Source organism: Xiphophorus hellerii, chromosome 10 (assembly GCF_003331165.1).
Source record: "Xiphophorus hellerii strain 12219 chromosome 10, Xiphophorus_hellerii-4.1, whole genome shotgun sequence".
NCBI lineage: Eukaryota > Metazoa > Chordata > Actinopteri > Cyprinodontiformes > Poeciliidae > Xiphophorus > Xiphophorus hellerii.
The window spans coordinates 11,320,791-11,340,597 of record NC_045681.1 but is presented as its reverse complement, the minus strand read 5'-3'; the positions used below and the strand labels follow the sequence as shown (position 1 = coordinate 11,340,597).

The following is a 19,807-nucleotide window of genomic DNA, read 5'->3' as shown; positions in this document are numbered from 1 at the left end:
TGTAAAAAACCAGGTCACAATTTCCTTTAATTTTACATATGTGTTATGTAAAGTTAACATACATAACATGTTACAAACCTTTTCTGATTGTAACAGAAAAATCCCAAGAAAATACATTGAGATTTACCCTTTGTTGCTATTTATGAAGGAATGATGACAAATAAATACCGTCCTGAAAATCATCTATTATTTTCACTAAAATGCAGAGCAAATTAATGTAAACCGTTTTGTTGACGTATAAAACCCAAACTAAAAAAAAAGAAAGTAAACTTCAGAACACCAGAATGAAGCTAGGTGGCAGTTGCATGGACCCCAAAAAAGAGAGTAAAACGTTATTGCTAAACAATGAAAAACCTTTATTATACCACAAATTAAAAACAATAATTTAAAAACCCACATTGCTTAAACAAATCAGCTAAAGAAAGTAATAATCCATTTCTGTGAAGTGCTTGAAGTTTCAAGAAAACTGAAAGGCATTCAAATAGAGATTACAAATAAATTAAAATACATCATTCATCAACTCACTGCTTATTAGTCTATTTTATTTGTTATTATTTTACCCATTTTTCTAAATACCTTTTAGCCAACGCTGTTCATAAAATAGCTGTTGGCCATTTGGCTTTAATTTAAGGAATACAAATCAATTAATCAAGTTAGGCTGATATCGTTTAAAGATGTGCCCGAGTTAGGTATGAGATGGTATATTCTTACAATACAATAATCCTTAGAAGCTTTATTGTATTGACAGAAAATTGTGAAAAAATAAAATAAACTAAATAAAAACTGTTTTAATTGCTTTTGTATTTTGCATAGGGCATAATATGCCATTACACAAGAAATTTTGTTACAACTTGAATATGTTATTGACGTAGTCATTCTCTGTAATCACACTAATTTTTAGCATTCTTCATAGATTCTCTATTACATTAAGTTGGGATACTTGACTGGATCGGTCACTCCAAAATATTACTTCCAATCAAACGATACATGTTAGGAAAATGTAAAGATTAAACTAAAATCTGCCATCTGCTAAAATCTGAATACTTTGAACTGTATAAATATTATAATGTTTTTAATAGGCATTTGCTTTGAAATACAGCTAAAATGTCTTTCTCTAAATCAATAGTTGCAGCGGTGTTTCAGTCACCACTACAACTATTGCTTTAGAGAAAGACATAAAAAGGACTTTAAACCAAAGGAACATTTTAGCAGTTTTATACAGTAACTAACAAAAGCTTTGGTTTACCTCAATGTTTTCAATTGCCCAATGCCAAGACTAAATCCATGCAAACAAGTGGTTTTGCTTTTTAAACTCTCCCTCAGATAACACATTAAAAATTCTGCACAAGTATAGATAGGCTTTAGCTAAAGGGGATCCCATCACCACTGAAAGTTCATTTTACTGTATTATCTTGAGGTAACCATATCACAATTTTTTCCCTCTCCCATGCCGACAAAATAAAACCATGGAACCGCACAGTCTCCTCTGAGCAGTGGAGCACATTAAGATATCAAAAACATTTACTTTCTCTAAACAGTCTGTAAATAACTTCCTATAAAACCCACTGAAACATTGACATCCTGGATCCTCATCGAGCCAGAGGCCGCCCGTTTTAACAGCCACGATTAGCACATTAAACACTCCCTGCTCAAACTGATGTGACCCAGTCGGCAGGAATAATGGTTAATTAACAGCTCGCGCAAAGTGGGGGTCGGCCCTGGAAATTCAAAACACGACAAAGTTAATCAGGCTAATTGTCAAAAATCTCATTAACATCCTGTTCACTCTCAGAATTAAGCAGAAAAAATTGCAAATGGGCTCTTTTTCAAAGTGCGCTCACACAAAGACGTGGAATATGTTAGCAACACACAACAAAGTGCCATATCTGCATAGAGAAACATTCATTCATAAAAAACATGTTTTTTTTTTGTTTGTTTTTTTGCGTTATTCATTCAGAAAGCTTCCATTAATCCTTTGATCGTCTCCACCGTGTCATATGCTAAGTGTGATGCTGTGAATAGTGTTCGCTGGGATTTTGGCATCAGATTCCTCGCCACTAACTCTGAAGATCACAAAGGTGTTGGAAGGGATGATGGCGGTGGCATTCAGGGATTTACCCAGCCAGCCGTGAGGACCTCGTTTATACATTTTAACAGTTACCTGAGGAGTAGAAAGCGGAAAAACACACCTTTAATTCAGAAAACAAAGGTCAGGATGCAAGAATTTTAAACAAAGACTAGTAATGTGCATGATCTTAAAGAAATTATTACGGGAATTGTTATTTTTTACTGCTATGACCATGTCTTAGCTTCTGGCCTGTATTATAAACATTGTCATCCTCCTGGAAATATTCACAGTTTCAGGTCGATCAAAGGATCTAAAAATATTTTTCTGTGATTTAAACATTTTCCTTCCTTTATCAACTCTACAAAACAGACACAGAACAACACGTAAGTAAGGTAGATGTGTTTTTGTAAGTTATGAAATAGCTACGGGAAATTTGCCTCTTGACGAATTTAACCATATCTGCAATCAATAAAAAGTTACTCGAGGAACATATTATTTATAATGATAGCAATAAAATAATTTACATGACCTGCATACAATCAGAGCCTCCCAAATACAAATATGAGAAACAAATAAAACCTACCAATGAACAAACAGGCATTGTCAGTATAATAGTTACATTAAGTGGTGCAACAATACTCCAAATGAGTACACAAAAACTGTATTTTTTTCAAACATCTTTGTATTTTTTAACATCTTTGTATTTTCAAACATAATTGTGTGTATTTATAGTATCATATGGAACAAAGTGAAGTAGCAGCAAAATATTGAATCCCAATCACATTGGGGGATAGTAGATATATTTGTTTATTATTATCACAGTTCTTCCCACAATAATGTCTATCCCCAGATGATAGATAATAAGATAATTTTCCATCTCTCCAATTCAAGTAAGTCTAGTGTAAAAGGGTTAAGGGTGCCAAAGCACCCCAAACTTACTTAAATAGTGGTGGCTGTGTGATGCTGTGAACCCTTTTCTCTTCCAAAGGCCTTCAGAGCTTCTTAGTGTGTGTAGTATTATTAAATCTTGGGATTCTGGATAAAATGATCACAGACTCTTGCCAGTAACATGGAAATTGGTCATTAATGATTTGTAGCAGGATACTGGCCAAATGCATATGACCTCTTTGCATAGCCTTCCCAGCCTAAATCATACAGAATCCCTCTGAAGTGAGCTAAACAAAAGAGAGTATAATGGAGGACCTAGGATTCTGGAATAACTTGTGAGATTGTACAATGAGGACCGACCAAAGATTCCTCTCTCTGTATGCACCGTTCTTCTCAAAAGACAGAGGAACAGACAACAGTAAGAGCAAACAGGAGGTTTGTACAAAGCAGTAACAGCAGGAGTGGCAACAATTGTGCCAATGATGATTGTATTAACAATTATTATTTCTCAACAGAAATAACTGTGCTCAAATTAGAGTTAAATTATGGTGCTGGACTAAAAGAGTCACTTTACCTATTTTAGTAGAAGCAGCAATACATTTGTCAATTTGTGATGCTAGCATGTTACACATGGAAAGAATCATGCCTCTATTTAACATCAAATTAACTATTAAACTGTAACCTTTCCAATCAGCTGTTGTCGGAACTGAGATCCAAACAGAAGTCCGGAACGGAATAAATATAAAATTAACCCTATTCTCGGTATGAGCTTTAATTTCCCTCCACATCTTGAATGGAGTCATCCCTCCCTTGATTTTCTGTAGGTTGTAGGGCATAATACGCTTTAACACTACATCAAAACTGCCTGTTATGTTTCAAGCCTGACAATGGCGGCCTTAACTAGATTTAGACATGCAGGTAATTGAACCACATCCATTTCAAAAAGAATGCCACGCCACATCTCTTGTTTGGCTGCATTTACTGGGGATAACAGAATATTACAGTGCCTTTTCACAGTTCCATTTTCTTTCACTTTAGCATTAGGCAATTTTTCAATTATTTTTTTTTTCTATGTACTTTCATCCCCGGCTCTCCATAATGTCTGGGCCTTTTAGTTAATGCTAGCGACAGTCAGAGCCTAGTATATCGGCCCCTTGTCCATTTTGCAGGTCATTGTGGAAGCGCAATGGGCCTTTTATTACGGCGACATCAAAAGGCAGATAAGCATTAGAGGTGGGGAAAATACCCTGCACTAGATATGTTCCCTCTTTCTTTTGTCTGCTATTGAAAGTGATCATTTTAATAGTGAAGAGGTTGCTGAGCTTCGGGGCTGATGGGAAGTGCGACACCCCTGACAGCCTATGAGCAAGTCGATAACACACCACAAGCACACAGCACACCCTCAGCACCTGCACGCTCTCGCTGCTAACCTAATTATCTGCAACAAAGGCTGCCATGATTTCACACACACATCTTTCTACCATTTACTTGCTTATTAGTGTGCATTAAAAAGGGGGTAGGAAGATAGAGGGGAAAAAAGGACAAAAAGACAAAACAATTGTGTCTTATATTGCAGCCTTGGCCGGATGCCACATGGCTTGTGTTACAATAGCATCAGGCCACTTCTGAGTCAGCAAGTGTCTATTAATTTGGGATGCATGAAAAAGTAGCTTTGTGACAGCTGGTGGCTCAGAGGTTTACAAACCAAGGCAAGAATGTCAGAGTGGAATTATTCTAACAAATTACAGCCAAGTGTAATCATCGCTAATCAGCAATTAACTAATTTTAGGCACAGAAAGCTAGGCGCTTCTATCCTCTGTGGGTCAGACAATGCAGCTTCTGCATCTTTCAAACAGAACAGATGATGAGACGAGAAACATATTTTGGAGATTTTACTGCAGATTGCAGAAGATCAAAATCAATTGGAAGCATTCTGGCAAAGTTTATGTTTAATTATTGCATCAGTTAATATTATCAAGCAAAAAAAAAAAAAACAACCAATATAAAGGAAGTTATATGTTGCTAAAATAAGAGGGAAGATTCCTACCACTTTTGGCTGAAAATCACAGGTAGCGTTCCTGTGTGGCAGATGTTTTTCTAATCCAAATAGATTAACAGATTCAGGAACTGGTACGGCATGATGCTTTTAAAGTCACGTAAAGCAACAGTCTGAAGCAAAAGACGACACTGTCAAATTTGCAACAGACCAACGAGTCACAAAGGAAGAGCAACAGTGTTTTGCAGATATTTTCACAACTGTTAGACCTTTCACATTTTTTGTATTACAATAAAAATTGAGCACCACTTTTTATTGGATTTTTATAATAAACCATCATAAAGATGCATACAATAATAAAGTTGAAGAAAAATATACGAGATTTTTATCCGACAGTCATTTTCAATAAATCAGAATATGCTTTGATGACACACATTTGTCAGAAAATAATAGTTTTTGAATAAAACATCCTTTAAGGATGTAACAGTTTTTATTAAGTTCATATTTCCGTAATGAAAATGTTCTAATCTTGTATTTTGTGTTTTCATTAGCTGTAGGCAAAAAAATGAATAAAAAAATCACAAATTAAAGAAACAAAGACTTTACAGCATCATTAAGTAATCTTTATGCGTTTCCTTTAGTGAGCCGATGGAATTACAGTTTGTCACAGCTTTCCAATCTTCAACAAGCCAGCATGAACAGATCAATAGCTAATAAAATTATATCTCACCTTTCCTTGTAAACTGTTCACAAGTACACCATAATAACTACCATTTCAAGCACTAACAGGCCTGAGTGTTTGTGTGACTGTGGGCGTCTGTAGCACTTTATGTTGAGGGCAGCGCCCTCGGGGCGAAGGCTGGGTGGAACAGAAGGGGCTGAGAGCTCACCTATCAGTGTCTACCCTGGGCTGCCGCTCTCTTTTTCAGAGATGTTGGAGTTATTTGAATGACATCACTCCTCGTGTTTCAGACAAACTCCTTCTTATTTACCATCTGCCAAAAGTCTCCACAAAGCAAGAAGAAAGTTCATTCTGCTGATACTGATCTCCGCTGGTTTCTTTATCCTTTACCTTTCAGGCCAGCAAGTGTACCGCACATATTCAAAGCATGTTTGGGGTAAATGTGTTCAAATAATAAAACAAGCACAAAAAACTGATTTTTCTTTGTGAATACACATAGCAAAACTTGCTTGTGTTTAAATATTGGGGTCTGACAAGTTTGATTAATGTGATTAATGAGAGGAACCTTGTAACTGGGTAAGGATGTGTCACCGCCTGTGTGTATTGCCATTCACAAAGTTCAGATTCTTCCTCTGATAAAGTCAAAGAATTCCAGCGGGGCATCAGTCAGAAGGGCCCGTTACCTGGAGCCATGGGTGCAGTGTTTCAGGTGAACTCTCAGTGAGCGTAACGGCACACCGGCTTCAGACGACGGGCTCTTTGTTCCGTGCCGTGTCTCCCCAGACGCAAACGGAGAGGTAACACAAAGTGACACACCTCTGACAAACCAAACGGCTTTGTTGACAGTCAAAAACATCACGTAAAAGGAGCAAAACTGGTTTGTAGGTAGATATTATTCTGTGAAAAAGTGTTCCACCCTTGAACATTTATTCAGTTTTCTTTTTTTGGTTGTTGTTGTTGAACTTAAATGTTTCAGAATTTTAAGTTCTGAAATATTCATAAGATTGAATTTTTTTTTTAAAATCAGACAAATATAATCTATCCAAACAAACCTTAATCTATGCACAAATGCATTTGCCATCTTGTTAAATCATAGACTAACCACATTTTTTTGTAAAACTGAATTCAATTTCAACTCACTTAAATAGATAGTATGCTAAAGGATTGTAAAAGTCCCAAATTATGCCCCAACTTAATCAAATTAAAAAGTGGATACAATATAATTACAACTCAAATCGTTTCAAAATGTGCTATAAGTACAAGAATATATTTTTTTCACTGAAAAAAGCTGCTGGCCAATTCATCAACTACTTCTGCAGTGTTTCTGCACTACTTCCTGCATAAAATATTAATACATCCTAACAAAGCTTCTGCATGGTCCAGATGTACCTCATGCATTAAAATTATTAAACTTTGATTTGGTGACATGACCATTTACATCGATAACTACGTTTATCTAAAGCCATAAATGTGAAAACAAAGGGAAAAAAAATTGCACGTTAAATTCTGAATGGCTGTTTCCTAACAGACTGCCTCGGCTAACAGGAAGCCATTAGACTCTCTCCAATAACCATTTGCATCCAGTCACCCTGCTATGACTTTATTTCCATCCACATAAGTGCATTTTCTGAGAGGTTAAAATATGAATCCCCTCCTTTTCTCCTCAATGGGTCTGGTTGTCTGGCTGACTTGAGAGGGTCCAATCTACGACTGATTTAATTTGGTCTTTACGAACATCTCTAACAAAATTAGCCCCAGAGCACACACCGACTGTCCCCATCTGACTCCATTAACTCTCAAATCGGGTTTAAAGACCATATTGATGCCGACTGTTATTAAGGGTGATTATCAAAACAACAGACAATGGGCCAAAGTGTCTGTTAACTAGTTTATCCATAATTTCACATAACCGTAACAGATGGCAGGGCTGTCAATTAAGTATTGTATCTACAGCCCACAGAGGTTGTCTGAACATGCAGTGTACTGTCATTTACATTAAAAGTACAACAGACTGCTCACAGGTGGCCAGGAGAAATGAATTAGCACCCAAATTAAACTTTTTTTATTTAATCGCAAACACAAAAATGCATCATTCTGAGAAAGCCGTGACTTGAGCTGGGCTTTTCTTGATGTTAGTAAGGTTTTTCTTTTGCTGTAATTACGAAAAGAAAGAATAATAATTAAAAAAAGAAAACTAATGGCTCTACGCAGTCCACTTCACCACCTTTATTCACCTCAATTAACGAGAATGGCTTTTGAAGCTGTAATTAAGTGCCTCTGCTCCACTCAGTCCCCTTCATTATTCATGAATCCCTATTGATCATATCTAAGAGCCTTGTTCTGTGGGAGATCTCTGTAATATCCGGAATCCACAAAACAAATAACTGAGGTCTGGGAGATAAAATTAAGATCTTCAATGACAAGCAAGGAAAAGCTACAGCAAGAGAGCCCTCGCATTTAGTACCAAATTTGGATATGGAGAAAAATCTTTAGTTATGAAATTTCCTGACTGGAAGAACAGAAGAGAATTGGGATAAAAATAATTAGTTTAGGACTGTCCAACTATTTCAAAAGATTTTGATTTTAGTTTCAATGGAAAGTCAACAGTTCTGGGGATTACATTAGCATTGAATTATTTATAACAGCACTTGCTTTTTACTAAAAAAAAAAACAACTGCTTTCTTATGTTGTAAAAAAGAATGTGCAAGTGCTAATGCTTGCTTTTTAATAATATTGTTTCAGCTTTTAGCAGTCCTCCTATGCAATTAATATTTTTAGAATGATAGCAAATATGAAGCCAACATCTCTGGCTTTACAAATACTGAGTAGGAAGAAAAGACAGTCCATGTGAAAATGCAGAATAAATGCAATATGCCGAATTTCTGAGCTCAAATTAGCTAAAATGTCCAAAGTGTAGCTCATATTGTTTAACTGGAAAAATTGTAACCAATATTAGAGTAGCTAAAATTGTACAAAGTTGAGTCTAAGTACAGAATATGTTTAAGTAGAGGACGGTCTCTGGAGAGTTGGAGGGATTTTGTTGCTGCTGAGGAATGCAGTTAAATTTCCTTAAAGGAGCTGGCTAGATAAAGACTGAAAATTAATCAAAGTAATGTAACACATAGTTTTCCCTTTAAAAATAGTCACTTTTTCATTTGTCTCAGTTTGTTTGGCATTTTGTTTTCTGAGTTAATTTTACCATTACAAAAACATCCATTGCCAAGTTCTGTGGTAAGTATGGCTAACGGACTCCAACTGTGACTGTTTGTGTTTTTAATCTGGGTTTTTATTTCACATTTGTTCTTAAGTGGGCTTTGCTTGTATTCTGTACAGCTGCAGGAAACCCCCAGAACCATTTGTTGTGACCACCACATGGGTTTCTGGATAATTCGGCAATTAAAAATGCATGAAAGTAGGTCATGCAGGGGACCAGGGCTGACTGGAAAGCTTAGATTTGATTTTCAATTGCAATTTTCATATTTCTCCTCCACTACATTTTCATTACTTTAATTAATTTAATCGTTTGTGAAATCGATCATAGAAACCTTAATAGAGAAATCGTGCCTTCATAAGATCTTGCTGGGTACTTGATAAATAAACTGAACTCAGTATGAATTTAGATCGCAGTATGGATGTATATTTAGCATAGTGAATTTAAAATATGCATAGTTATGAAAAATTGTTTGAGAAAAATGTGACAAACATGCAAAAAAACTAAGAAGCCGGTAAGGGACAAACACTTTATCCACCACTGCACAGTTTAAATTTGTTAATTAGCTAGATTTTTGGGGGATTGTTTGTTTGTGATCAAACTTTATATATGGTAGTTATTGTAATAATCATGAACAATCCCACAACATTTGAAGAATGACTTAACTGAGTTTCAAACTGTTGCTTTTCTAGTTTCCTGCAGATGTCTGTGCTGCTCACTTTATGTAAGCAGCACATAATCATGTAAATTTTTATCCAAGCACTCCTTCATAAAAGAATTTCAGCTACAGCTTTTCTCCACATAATTTTAATTTATGTTGTAAGAATGTGAACGTCATTTTTGGATGGAATCATTGGAAAAATTGTCCTTCCAGCTGGTTCAGTTGGCTGCCTGATAAATAATGAGCTGAACATATCTTCAAATTGCAAGCCCACAAATATTTATACCTCTGGCAGTTTTAGGTTTAAAGTCTTTACGTCGTTTCAACTTTTTTTTGTATCTGTATGAAACACTGTGTTCTTTACTGCTGCTCAAATGCTAGCTCTTTCAGGGAAATAGACAGTATTTAAAGTCAGTTTTTGTCAGTTTTTATTTCAAACTTGATTAAGCTGATGTGAAGAACATTTTATTTTCCTGAGCGATTTTCTTTAAATAATTGTATATCACCAACCGTTGGTAAGTGTTCCTATTTGTTCTGTAATAAAATTTAAATGTCTATTCTTGCTGCAGACCAACTTTTGAAGGAATATTGATGCCTTAAAGCTTTTTTTTAAACATATACAGTTTTCAAATTAACTGGAACTGCACATGTTAAGTAGGATGTGTAAAACATGAACCTTGACAGCAGATGTTTAAATTAACAAAAGAGTGGTTGAAGAGCTCTCCAACATGACTGCTATATCACACAGGGGGATAAATTTAGAGGAAAGGCAGAGAGTCATCTTCAAATGGACACAAGCAGATTCTCTCTGTGGGACTTTTCACTACTTCTCAGTACTTGAGTGAAAAAAAAAACAGAATATTTACCAAGTTTAAACACATCACAGCTTTTATCATTGCCTTCCACTATGTAAGTGGACCACGTCTTTACTAGCTAATCACAGACACTTGTGATACTGCAGCACACTTCTCTTGTGTAATTATGTTTTCCTCAGCGGTTTCCTACACGCAGACACACACACACGCACACTACTGAGCAAATTATTTCCAATTCTAATTTTCTTTCAAGAGTGATCCTGAAATGATAGAAATTTGAATATCCTGGTGCTTTATTTTGGAAACAATTTTCATTTAAGTTGTAAAAGCTGCTGAGGAAATTGCGTAACAGATTCATGGGAGACTATCATAAAACTTGCAAGAGGAACTTTAGTGAATAAATCAGAATAGACTAACTCACTATAGCAGAATAGATTAACACTATAATAACTGGTAAATCCTACTGATCTGGCTTGTACCAAGAACATCGTCATGCTTGATTAATATAATTTCAAGAGTTTCAACTTCGGAGGTCAATGGAAGGTATTGCATATCTGTCTGAAGCAAAGATAGGCATGACAAATTATTTTGAGTCGTTTGGTTTTTAAATCTAAATTACAGATCATTTGAATCATATTTACTTTCTAAACAGTTACTTTGTGCTTAGTAACCTTACTTGTAAAAATGGCCTCTGACTACCACCAAAACCAGTCCAGAAACCATCAGTGTTTTAAAACCAGGCCTTTACTCTACTTGTAAAAACATGAAAAATGAGAATGTTATTTACTCTGTCTATATACCATACAGATTAGTGAAAGTTGGACTGGAATATTAGAATATTATTTAAAACCCAGTTTGTGATGTGTAAAACCTTCATTTTTGTTTTTCAAAAAAATATATATTACAAAAATCAATTTTTTTTGTTTTTGAGAACCTAACAATATATGAAAAGACAATTAAAATTAACAATGTGAGTATTTTGTGACGTCTCTATAAATAATTTGAACTCATCATAAAGAAAGAGCGAATGGCGACAGTCGATCCCGATAAGATCTATTTGGGCAGCAGAATTGTCAGGCTTTGTAAATGACCTGCTCCAGGCCTTTTTACTATTTGCCATCGTTCATTACCACCACAAAGCAGTTGATGTCCCCCTCCTCTCAACCTTTTCATTTGCGCCAAGCTCGACACGCACCAGGCTGTCCATTACAAGCCTGTGACACGTGCAGCCCAGGAGACAGCCAGACGGAGAGGAATGTCAGGGTGGAGTTGAATTAACAAGCTGCAATTGTGTGAAACCTGTGGCCTGTCAGGGAGACAAGATGTAGCTCCAGCAACCGAGACACCCGTATTTGTACAGTCTTTATATTAGCGGAGATGTTAAATGGTCGCATGCAATCGGAAACTTTAAGGAGCGCTTTTTGAAGAAACTGACAAACAATGTCATGTTTCATTTAAAAAACAACCTAACCAAACAGGATATAACGCAGAGATAAATACAAAAATAAACCTGCACTTTGGATCTTGATGTGAACAGACTTTCACCTCTTAGTCTGCCTCCTTAACACACAGACACAGACACCCCCACACACACACACACTGTAATTACTCCTCAATCCTTACAAATTGAATGAAGCCAGGACCGTGGTCTAAGAATATAGACCGTAATTAATAAATTACAGCCACTCTACTCTATCATTCTCCACTTTGGAGCATGTAGACCTCCCATTCACTGCGGAGCAATTACCCGAACTCACGGGTAAAACACACGCGATCTGACGCCCCTTTTAACAGAGCAAGCAGATGCCCGAGTGAAACTGTAAGGTCATACCACAGGTTTTTCAGCCTGTGTGTTTACAAGTAACAAATCAAAAGCATGCATTATTTCTGAGCCTTGAAAATATGCCCAGGGGAGATATTAGGTTTCCCTGCATCCCCTCAAGCTTCCCCTTTGCAGCAGCTGCACACATGTAAAGTGGATGTCATCCTGCATACAGTGGATGGGACAGGCTTCAAGCTGAATGTGTTCTATGCACAAATCCATTCACGTATTTAAATTTGTTGAAATATATATTAAAACATATGTGGCATAGTACAGCAAAAAAAAAAAAAATCATTTTGAAGGGTACGTCAGGCTTTGTGACACATTTGCAGTTAAAAATATGTCTTTGAAAACAATATATTTTCTTTTGCTGCGTGTGTCCCCATAGGCTAGAAAGGAGTCTGCTGGAGACTGTCTAATGACTGCCGGGTCATGTATCAAATACACAGCAGCTGGAGGCGAATAGTGAGAGTGCATACTCTGGGTTTGGGTTTTTGAGAGTGGGGGCTGGGTGCAAACTGAAGCCTGGACTTGTATGGGAGGCCGAGGCTCAGTGTTTGGGTGCACAGGGTTGTGAATCAGTAATGGATGCGGACCACAGGTCACGCTCCTTGGTGTTGAAGAAGTAATGTCAACCTTCAAAGCAAATTAACTGACAATTGAAAGTGATGTATGAGTAGCAAATACATTTTTTGTGAGAATTCCTGAATAAAAATGTTCAAAAATATGTTTTTCAATGTGTAACTAAGAACATATTTAGCTGCATTCCTACATACAGATTAACAATTGCTATGGATTTCATGTGGTGTTCCTCAAGTATGAGTGCCAAGACCAATGTTTTTCTTCTAATTAATAATATTAATTAGAAGTTTCTAATTAATATTAGAAACTTCTATCTTTACTGGTAGCAGACACTTTACTGGTAATATCTATATTGTTATGGAAAGGATTGTGTGGAAACAATAGGAGATGACTTAAAAGTTGATTTGATACTAATGAATTTTAATACTAGTACGAGATTGTTTTTTCATATTTTTAACCAGGTCTGTTACTAGACTTTTGATAAACAATGCAAAAATAAAGTATATGAAATAATTTTTCTGAAGACATTATCAGCAATAGGCAGTGCTGGAAGTCACATGAATTACATTAAAACAAAAATGTCAATTGCATTAAACATTTATCACTTCAGAATTCATTATATATGCTGCTGTGTTTTTGATTATATTAACTTTGATTATAAGTTGCAAGACTTGTTAATTTCGCCAACAAGTGATATTTTTGAAAAATTAAACAGACTACATTAAACATGCACAACTAGATAAACATATAAAGCATATAATGAACTTAAATGATGTAAAATGTTAAACAGATTTAAATATATTCTTATTTATAACTGACAAAGTGATAATGTGAGTGTGATGAAGTAAATGCTTGGAAGATAAGAAGAAAAAAATCAGGACTTTTCAGTAATGGGTGTGTATCCATTTTGTGATCTTTTGGTTTAGAAATGTTAGAAATTCAATTAATCATATAATTCCAATTGGTGTATTGCTGCAAACACTGACAAAATATCTACTGGGAATGAGGGTTAAGATTAATGTCAAAGTTGTAGATGAAGCTAAGATCAGTTAAAATCAGTTAAAAAATACAGACAAATCAGGTCATAGAGTTATTACTAAGGGAACCTCGTCTAGAAATGAACAAGTTGCAATTTTGGGAAGGATCCTAATCATTTTTGTTTAAATTGGAATTGATTTTATTTACAAAGAACCTTGTGAAGTCATCCCTACTGACAGACAAGGGAATGCATGTCTCACAAAGTTGTGACTGCTTTAGTCTGGCTGCACTAAAAAACAAAACAAGAATCATTATTGCAATCTTCAATCACTGATAAATAGTATGCTGTTCTAGATGTCTCAGTTTCTGGTGTAAGAAATTACATGTTCTTTCTCAAGCAATTAGATTTTTTAATAGTTACTATTTTATTTCAAGAGATTGAAAAAGACCAATGCTTTCCTCATTGCAAAAAATACAAAGAACTTTTCATTTAAATGTCTCATAAAAATTTATTGTTTTATTTTTTAACATTTTGAAATAAAGATTTACCTTAAAAAGGGTTCAAGTAACATTTTAAAGTTGTGTTATATTATGCTACGAGTGCATTCCCAGGCACCACAACAGGGCAGACATAACAACAGAGTTGAGTTAGACAGCCATAAAGTACTACTGCCCCCTGCTGGATCATGTCCACCCTTACATTTTACATCATTACATGACGTAAACTCATCAGTCAGGTTTGTGAACTCACCTGAGGAACGTGGCCTAACAAAGCCCACAATGACTCAGCAGCGAGGGTCTTGACTCTGGAAAACTCCAACGTCTCAGTGTCTTGGCGGTCCAGCGCGATGTACTGGCAGCCCTGATAGTCTCCTTTCAGTTGCTCACCACCATGCAAAAGCACCAGGTCCCACGTTCCCATCTTCCTGAGGATGCCTCGCACCGACTCCATCTGCCTGTATGACAGATGACCTGCAGAGCAATAAAAAATAAAAATACCACTGAATTGTTTGAATTTGGTAAATTTAATAACATAAACTTAAGACTAAAAATGTGGTTTTGCAAGCTCTTTGAAGACCATGAGGGTTTCAGCCATGATATACATTTTTAAAGCCTGTAGATCCATTCACCTGAGATCCAGGAGGGAGTCAAAGCATCAGATATCCAGCCCATATAGCCCTCTTTGAAAGATTTAAGGAACTCATCTATCTGGCTGTAAGGTACCAGCTCCCTTCTCTTCATCAGCTCCTCATCCAGCTTGAGGTCGGGGGAGAGAAAGATGACTCTGGGGAAGAAGAGACTGTTGCGTACAGGCACTCCGCTCCTCTTCAAATGACTGCATAATTGAGCCGTTTTGCGCTAGAAGAGACAGTTAAACATAATGAAGAAAAAAAAATTATTGTGTACTTTCTTTTTTGGCTGTTCATTTTTAAATATTACCATAAGGATGTAGATAGTACGTTTTCTTCTTTATCCTCCTGTTAAAGTAACATTTTGTAGCTAAACATCTGGAAGGATTCAACTTTTTTGTTAGGCTTAAAAAATTCTTCATTGGTACCTTTAGCATACTAGCATATCTTATACTGTATCTGAAAAAAACTTGTAGTACTTCATTTTGCCACTCAATTACTAGCAAGTAATCTCTGACCAAACAAGTTATTGACACAGATAAACTGATGCTTGTGGTACTCCAATGTGTGCAAAACATATGGTTAGGAAATTGGATAAAAAAGGTCCTCCGATGGGCTTTTCCATGAAATAACAAAGGGCCCCATTCTAAATGCTTAAAATACTGTAGATTTGATACATGAAGATCTGTGGAAAATGTGGGACCCATATGGATCCTAGATGCCTTGCTGTCTTGCTTAAATTCATGTATTTGGCGTTTGGCAGACACTTTTATCATAAGTGGCTTTCATATGACGACATGACACCGCAGTTAATGTCAACTCTAACTGTAAATAAAGCGTCTACCATTCTACAAACTTGTTAAATCCTTTGTAGCATTGGACAAAAAATAAAATAAAGATAACTAAAAAGGACATAAAATACATTTTAGGGACCAAATGTTTTGGTCATGTATACATGACCTCCGTTATAATTACAATTGGAGGCTTTCAAAGAAGAAGAAAGGCTGGTAACCAGTGACCCTAAAAGCAAAGGAAGTGATGTAACCTCAAGTGTATCTGCAGACTCAACAATTTTACCAGTGCAGCTTGTGTCTGCCAGAATGGTCTTCTAATCAAGCTTCCTGTCATACTGAAGTATCTATAGAAATGGAAATGAGTGACTCCTAACAGACACAGCATCGTCAGGTCACAGCTGTGTTTAGGCACCTGCCTGCTTTCAACCCCCCTGTACCGCCCCCTCTGTCTGTGAACGCAATTATAAGAGTGCCCACTTGTGAAGTTTAGGTAGCCCTGCTGCAGTGTTTGAAATTTCCATATAAATTGTTACAGTGACACAGAGTCTCTTAACCCTGTAGCAGTTTGTATGAATTCAGTGATTTAGATAATTAATTGGACCTTGAGCGTAAGTATGCTAGACAAGCTCCTTTTTTTTTTTTTTTTGAAGCAATCTTCTATTAATAAAATCTGTGTACCGTGACAGCTTTGAGGGGATCTTCAACCTGTTCAATGTGAGTATTGGTAAAATTCTCGTCTTTGTCTTTCACTTGCACATGCCAGTTTTGGTTGTGAGCACACACTGTCCCACTCCAGGGCTTTACATCCATGCAGAAGATCCCATGACCTGAAAAAAAGAAGTTAAACAAAGGTGGATGTCTATTAACCTCCAAAATCATGCTTTTGTCCATTGATATTTTTCTTTTGTTTGTTGGTTTTTAAAAAATGTGGCACTAGTGGAACTTTATTCAAACTAATCAGACAGGAAATGGACAGAGAACGAAGGAGGGAAAGTATGTAGCAAAGGTCCAACATAAGAGCTATATTGAAGGCCATCATTCTCTGTTCATGGGGTGCCTCTATGCTATACATTAATGGTTTGGAAAAGAAAATGTCACTTACAGGACAAAAAGTAATTTGTATTTACTCAAATTATCTTTAACCAGGCTTACCATTTGTCTAGTGATCTGAAACATTAAAATTTGTCCACAATTTGTTATGTTACATCCTTCTTCCAAATTGTATTAAATTAATCACTTTTCTCAAAATTCTACGCACAAACTGTAATGGGACAACAACTTTTTCACATCCCTGTACAAATAATTAATAACCACCATGAAAGGTTACACTTTCAAACCTGTCAGGATGACCATGTTGATGTCATCTTTGGCAGCTTGATGCTGGTCAGGGACACGAAGATTGCAGTGTACATCTTCCTTCCTTAACCCGGTGAGTTTCCTGCAGAAGACGAAACCAAAACAGCTTAATTGGATCTACTTTACATTGGTAAATATAAAAGTTACCCATTAAATGTGTTTAGTTCTGACTCTCATTAAGCTGTAACATGACAAAAACAGCTTGTGCTAATATATTATGAGTTTGTTAACATGACTGAGGTTTTTGGATTTTGATATTCCTCTCAATATAGAATGTACCACTGTGATGATGGAACTTTTGCTGCAATTAAGGCTTTAATAACGTGAATGACACGATTGATTTAGACAGTTAAAATCTAATATGAGGCATGTCCAATGACAGTCCTTGAAGAAGATGAAAGGTCTCATTGGTTTGATTAGCTATAACAGGATGGAGTATCAGCTGATTGATGAGAGACATAACAGACTTCAAATATATTCCAACAAATATTGAGGATTATTTCTGGAAAAGGATCGGTATGAAGGAGTTATTTTATTGTTGACGAGAGTCTTGTCACTTGGTGGATGGAAAGATATCTGATTAGAGGAGAGAGTTAGTTAAATTCACTATATTTAGTTCAAGACACATTTAAAAATGAGAACTTTACAACATAACTTAGCTATGCATTTATCCTATTTTGTGAAATCAATACATAGTGTGACGTCATACTTACAAGACATGTTGCAAAAAGTCTGGAAGGCTTGGAAGCTGCTTTAAGCTTTGTTTTTGAGCACTTTCTGAAGCTTTGTGGGGAAGGTGAAAATGGGCAAAGAGATTTCCAAACTGAAGCATTCTAGATTGTATCTGGACAAAAGATATGAAGTTAGAACACATTCTTACATTAGTATGTTGTATTTAAATTGCCCTGCAAAATTGTTCATACTGAACATCAATATTTGAACACTGTTCTGTTTGACGCGAGATGTTCTGGACATTATTTTATGACATAACCCTGCTTTAAACTTCCTGCCAACTTTATCTCTGACAGTCTGCTGTGTTCCTCTGTCTGGTTTAGCACACCTGCATCAAATGATGGCTCATTAAAGACCTAAGAAGAACATTGACATGCTGAGGAGGTTGTTACTACCACTAGGGAGAGAACCAAAACATGCAGGATGCCGGCCCTCGAGGACCGACTTTGGGCATCACTGTTTTATAACAAACGTCTGAGGTTTTTACAGAGTAGCTGGAGTCATATAGATTTTACATCAGGGTGAATTCTGAAGACAATTTCACTGAACCATATTTGGGGGGTATTGAAGTAAGAAGGACTAAATACACAAGCCAAGTTTTTTTTTTAAGTATTTCAAAACCAGGTCAATAACTTTACGTTTGAGTTGTGCAATTATTTACCACATTTAAGCTTCGTAAGACACGTGTTTTGCCTAATCCTGCCTTTCTATATCATATTTATGCTAATGGAGTAGGTCAATAACTTTTAGAGCTAAAGAAAACGCTCAGTGGAAAAGTGATGTCCTGATATATAACTTTCTCAGTTCTGTTGAGGGCACTTGGCTGTTTGAACTTGGGGAAAACAGAGAGGATTAGAACAAATAACCCATGCGTGACACACACAAACTCACCAGGAAACAAACTATACTTACTTTTCTTCTCTTTTTAAGGATTAAACCGCTTCGGAAGAGGAAAAGCTTTCAGTCTGACATCTTTCCGGCCTCTTATACTCAATCTATTTTCTCCTAAATGCTGAGTAACTCTATCCAGGAAAACTGTTTCACAATTTAAGCGTCCCCTGCTCCCTTCCAGCTGGACCAACCAAAACGTTCCTGGAAGAAGTAAACAACAGACCACGTGCGCCACCTGCAGAGTCATATTTCTGCCACGACGTGACGTCGGAGAGGACGTCAGTTAGTCTCGCTGTAACGCAAGGAGCTAACTAAAGGACTTATGAAAGTCTGGCAGGTCATTGTAGCATATAAACAAAACACAGTTCTGTCTGTAATTTATTTTCTAAATGCAAAAAATATATATTATTCTTATCAAAATGGCTCTCTGCTTTTGAAGAACTGAAATCAGAAATATGTAAAATATTCCAAATGGTGAGTTTGCGTGATCAACAGCTATCTATCCCTAGCCTTTATGAAAGTGCTTGTTATAACTTTGTGCTCTATAACAAGAAAGTTGCTGAGTTGGTAATAATGGGGTGACTAGTATTAACTCCAAATGTGTAGATATGACCTGGAGGGTCTGTCAGTCTAACCTCTCACGGCAGAGCAAAAGAGGACAGTGGTTGATTTTCAGACCTTTGTTCAGGTAGATAAAATCAGTGGATATGACTGACTTCACATGGAAGCATCTGCTTATCTCCAAAAATAAAGAAAATCTGGGCCTATTTATCAGTGCACCCTTGCTTTTTTGCCTGTCTTTAAATCCCTAGGTAAAATTCAGTCCACTGAATTAAGAGTCCACATGTGCAATTAATATGTAAATACAGCTGTTCTGTAAATAACATTATCCCAAACACAACATATTGAAGCGTAATAGTAGTAACATCATGCTGTGGGATGCTTTTGGCTTTGTTTGGCGTTGATAATAAAATGGATCAAGCTCCTTACAAGGTAGTCCTGGACAGGGGTGCGGTATAGGGGGAAAAGTTATGACAATTCTAAAGGCCCCTGACCGACTGCCTCCATTTCACTAGCATTCTATGAACGAAGGAAAAAAAATTACCAACATATTCATATATTTAACTTGTCCCTGTACCTTTTACCACTTAACAACAGATGAGTCAGTCAGCAGCAACTCTAACCCACGTCCCTCCTGACC

The 19,807-nt window shown here is 36.4% G+C and overlaps 1 protein-coding gene across 3 annotated transcripts; it reads right to left on the bottom strand.

Annotated features, from left to right (window-relative positions):
• Positions 1 to 335: 335 nt before the first annotated feature.
• Positions 336 to 18,807, bottom strand: LOC116727469 (uncharacterized). Of its 3 annotated transcripts, none has more exons than XM_032574914.1 (8): positions 18,628 to 18,807; positions 17,697 to 17,827; positions 16,965 to 17,065; positions 16,306 to 16,454; positions 14,834 to 15,062; positions 14,455 to 14,675; positions 3,289 to 3,348; positions 336 to 2,161 (listed from the first exon to the last, which is right to left on the bottom strand). In XM_032574914.1, exons 2-8 carry the CDS (start codon positions 17,813 to 17,815, stop codon positions 1,994 to 1,996), a joined length of 1,047 nt encoding a protein of 348 aa, XP_032430805.1. In that variant the 5' UTR covers positions 17,816 to 17,827; positions 18,628 to 18,807; the 3' UTR covers positions 336 to 1,993. The 3 variants fall into 3 exon arrangements, with proteins under 3 accessions (XP_032430805.1, XP_032430806.1, XP_032430807.1); XM_032574915.1 differs by having other exon boundaries at positions 3,289 to 3,345; XM_032574916.1 differs by lacking the exon at positions 3,289 to 3,348 and having other exon boundaries at positions 18,628 to 18,805.
• Between the last annotated feature and the right edge of the window lie 1,000 nt (positions 18,808 to 19,807).

Bases quoted from the DNA above. Each gene is read 5' to 3' on its own strand.
- LOC116727469 (XM_032574914.1), bottom strand. From the start codon at position 17,815: ATGCTTCAGTTTGGAAATCTCTTTGCCCATTTTCACCTTCCCCACAAA. The intron at 14,676-14,833 runs GTGAATGGATCT...ATTGCTCTGCAG, and splicing joins GACTCCCTCCTGGATCTCAG to GTCATCTGTCATACAGGCAG. The intron at 2,162-3,288 runs TTATTCCAGAAT...TCTACTCCTCAG, and splicing joins TCATTGTACAATCTCACAAG to GTAACTGTTAAAATGTATAA.